General features: G+C 33.6%; 1 protein-coding gene across 1 annotated transcript; it reads left to right on the top strand.

The window, feature by feature from the left end:
• Window positions 1–846: 846 nt before the first annotated feature.
• On the top strand, window positions 847–1,797 carry HELRODRAFT_162910 (hypothetical protein; the record flags this gene model as incomplete). The annotated part of the gene is made up of 2 exons (XM_009024970.1): window positions 847–1,559; window positions 1,632–1,797. The coding sequence occupies 2 exons, from the start codon at window positions 847–849 to the stop codon at window positions 1,795–1,797; spliced, it is 879 nt and encodes a 292-aa protein (XP_009023218.1).
• Between the last annotated feature and the right edge of the window lie 2,141 nt (window positions 1,798–3,938).

Below are 3,938 nucleotides of genomic sequence, written 5' to 3' on the forward strand. Positions count from 1 at the left end.
CTGAAGATGATTAAAATCGAAATATGGCCCATATACGCTTCACCATGAACACCAATAATGTTATTACCCTAAATTAACCCTAATAATTACAAGGTTACTGTTAGAAATATTGAAAAACTCAATCGTAAGCTTTCAAAAGCTAAAAATTTGGTTGATTTTATCAAACATTTCATCAATTATGTATGTATATATATATATATAAGCTAAAAATTTGGTTGATTTTATCAAACATTTCATCAATTATGTATATATATATATATATATATATATATATATATATATGGAGCAGTCGCGATTGCTCCATCTCTCTCGAGAATTAGAAATATATATATATATATACGCTCATCTATATATATATATATATATATATATATATATATATATATATATATATATATATATATATATATATGGAGCAGTCGCGATTGCTCCATCTCTCTCGAGAATTAGAAATATATATATATATACGCTCATCGGTAGCACTAGCCGCATTTTGATTTTCCATCTCTCTCGAGAATTAGAAATATATATATATATACGCTCATCGGTAGCACTAGCCGCATTTTGATTTGCTCGGTATTTTTTCTTAATTTTATAGTTTAAAATCGAGTATTTTGTTTAAATTTAATTTCATTTGATAGAGAAAATTTTGACGAATTTAATGATATAATTTGTTTGCGTTATTTGTTTGAAGTTAATTTTTCTTCATTTAATTTAAGTTAAGTTGATTTAATTGTAAATTCTTGTTTAATCGACGAGAGAAGGAATTTAATTTTGTAAACGTTATAGGATAACCTGTATTGTTTTATCAGACTATCAGATATAGTGACATATTTTACGTTGAATATGTCGAAAGATAAATGCAACAAATGCAAAGTTAAAATCAAAGAAAGTAACAAAGAGTTAATTTGTTGTGGCATATGTGGTGACGGCTACCACATCAAATGTATTCCGACCGATGCTCAAGTCTTGACAGCAGTAGTATCCGATCCAAATTTATTTTGGCTCTGCAATAGCTGCGTTAAAGACATTAAAGAAGGTTTTAAAAAGATTTGTGATCTGCAAAAATCCCAAAATGAAATAATCTGTAACCAAGATAAGCTTACTGATGAGCAAAGTTCTTTTCGTCGTGAGTTGGATTCAATTGACGCAAAGTTAAGCAAAATGGCCAACAAAATTGATGAATTTGATAAGTCGGTAACAAATGTAAACACGCAGATTAAAGATGTTGAAGGGGGTTTAAAAAAGAATTGGACTGAAGTTGTAAAGGGAACCATCAAAGAAGAAGTTAAATCGACTACGGTGGCTCTGAACAATGTCGTCAAATCAATTAAAAACAACGTCGAAACAATAAACCGTGAGTGCAATGTTGTGTTATTTAGGCTCAGTGAAGCTGAAACTAACTCTGCTGATGCTCGCAATGATGATAAAAAAATTGTTATGAATTTGCTTTCAGTCATTACAAATGATGAAATCAAGGAAAGTGATATTAAGAAAATGTACAGAATTGGCAAAAAAGGTGACAACCCACGTCCGATGTTGATCGAGTTTAAAGAAAAGTCTATGAAAAACATGATAATGGAAAATCGTGTGAGGATGAAACAATAGAGTGATGAATTAAAAAATGTCAGCATAAGCCATGACTTCACTAAAGAACAGCGTGAGAAATGTAAAAAACTGGTAGCTGAAGCAAAAGATAAACAGAAACAGGAGTCGGGGGAATTTTTGTACAGGGTGAAGGGAGATCCGTCAAATTTGAGAATAATAAAAATAGAGAAATATCCAATAAAAAACTAAAGCATACTAGCTTTGATTGTGCGTCTATGGTTTTCAACTCTTCTGGTAATGTCAATAAAATTAAGGTGGGTCTGTTAAACATTAGATCTTTGGGTCCAAATGTTGATGATGTTCATGAGCTGCTCAATAATGGCTTGGATGTTTTGATGCTTACAGAAACTTGGCATAAATCATCTGATAATATTTGTCTTAGTTTTGCAAAACCACGTGATTTTAGTTTTTTGGAACAAGTTAGGCTAAATGATCCTGGGCATGGTGGTTTGGTAACGTATTTCAGAAACCACTTTAAATGTGCAAAAATTCCATTGCCAGTGATAATTACATTTGAAGCAATATGTTTTAAATTGACGTTACGGAAAACTTCAGTAATTTTTTTGGTGATTTATAGGCCAGGTTCTGCTCCTCCTGCTAAATTATTTTTTGAAGAATTAATTTTAGTTTTAGAACAAATCACTCTTTTATGTTGCAGTATTGTAGTTGCAGGCGACTTCAACATACACGTTGAAACTTCGTCAGATATATATGCAACAGCCCTTGCTGATATTTTCTCTAGTTTTGATCTTGTCAATAGAATTAATCAGTCTACCCATGTGCTCGGTGGTACCCTGGATTTGATGGATCGGATGGTTTTTTGTTAGAAGATATATTGGTGTACCCATCTGGTATCTATTCAGATCATGGTTTAGTAACTGGTCAATTTTTAATCAATCCGACTCCAGTCATTTTCAAGAAATCGTGGATCAGATCCTGGAAACGAGTGGATAAAAAACGTCTGACTGAGCTTTTGAGGTGCTCACCTATCTCGAAACATTATGGTCAGGATGATGATGCTGAATTGGGTTTTAAAATATTCAATGAAGAGCTTTTAAAAATTGCTGACGATGTTGCTCCCCTTCATGAAGTTCGATGGAAACATGTCCCGACTGCCCCATGGTTTGACAGTGACTGCAAAAAGCAAATGTGTCGAAAAAAAGAAAGAAGGTTCAGAACTACTGGTTGTTATAATGATAAAGTTGATTGGGTACTGGCAATGAAACAAAAGAATGTTTGTTACTCAGTGAAACGAAGGAGTTTTCGGTTCGCGAAAACATGTCAATTTAAAAATAATTCCAAATACTTATGGCAAACGATTAATAAATTATTAGGAAAAGAGACAAGTGTTGAAAATGAAGTTGGTTCAATGCATAGCGCCGATGATTTTAAAAAATTTTTTGCTGACAAGTTGAACGTGACCGAAAAGTCAACTGAATGTTTTAATTTTCCAGTTATTTCTACTAATACTAATATTATGTTTCCACTCGAATCGTTTCCAGTGCTGACTGAAGAACAGATATCTAATGTTGTTAATTCGTCACCTACGAAGTCATGCTCACTCGACCCAATACCGACGCATGTATTCAAAGAATATGCTGACTGTTTTATTGTTTACTTAACGGACTTAATCAACATGTGCTTAACGAAGGGTGTAATGCCACAGGTTTACAAGCATGCAATTGTCACGCCAGTTCTAAAGAAGACAGGATTAGATAAATCAGATGTGATAAACTATAGGCCGGTGTCAAATTTGTCTTTCGTTTCTAAAATTATTGAACGTTCCGTTGAGTTAGTTTTAAATAATCATATAAATAAAAATGGTATTTGGCCTTCGCATCAATCTGGATACAGAAGGTTTCATTCGACCGAAACAGCTCTATATTCTCTCATGTTTATTCAGCAGTTAATGTACAAAAAGTAACTTTGTTGACATTGCTGGACATGAGTTCGGCGTTCGATACTGTGAATCATAAAATCCTGCTGGACAGACTGAAATATTGTTATGGTTTAAATAAGATTGCGTTAGCGTGGTTCGAATCATTTCTTACTGGTCGGACTCAGCAGATTTCTTACTCAGGTGGTCTCTCGGAACCAATGAAACTTACGTCAGGGGTGCCTCAAGGATCTGTTCTTGGACCGATTCTTTTTAATTTGTACGTTGCAGAGATATTGGATTTACTGAATAAAGATGTTATTATTGCCATGGGTACGCGGATGACATGCAGATTTGCGTTTCATGTTTCCCAGATGAGATGCCTATCGTATTAGAGAAACTGACAAAAACTATATCTGATGTCGGCTCGTAGCTGGGTCAAAGTAGGCTAAAG

The sequence above is a fragment of the Helobdella robusta genome (genome assembly GCF_000326865.2).
Source record: "Helobdella robusta unplaced genomic scaffold HELROscaffold_4, whole genome shotgun sequence".
NCBI classification, from domain to species: Eukaryota; Metazoa; Annelida; class Clitellata; order Rhynchobdellida; family Glossiphoniidae; genus Helobdella; species Helobdella robusta.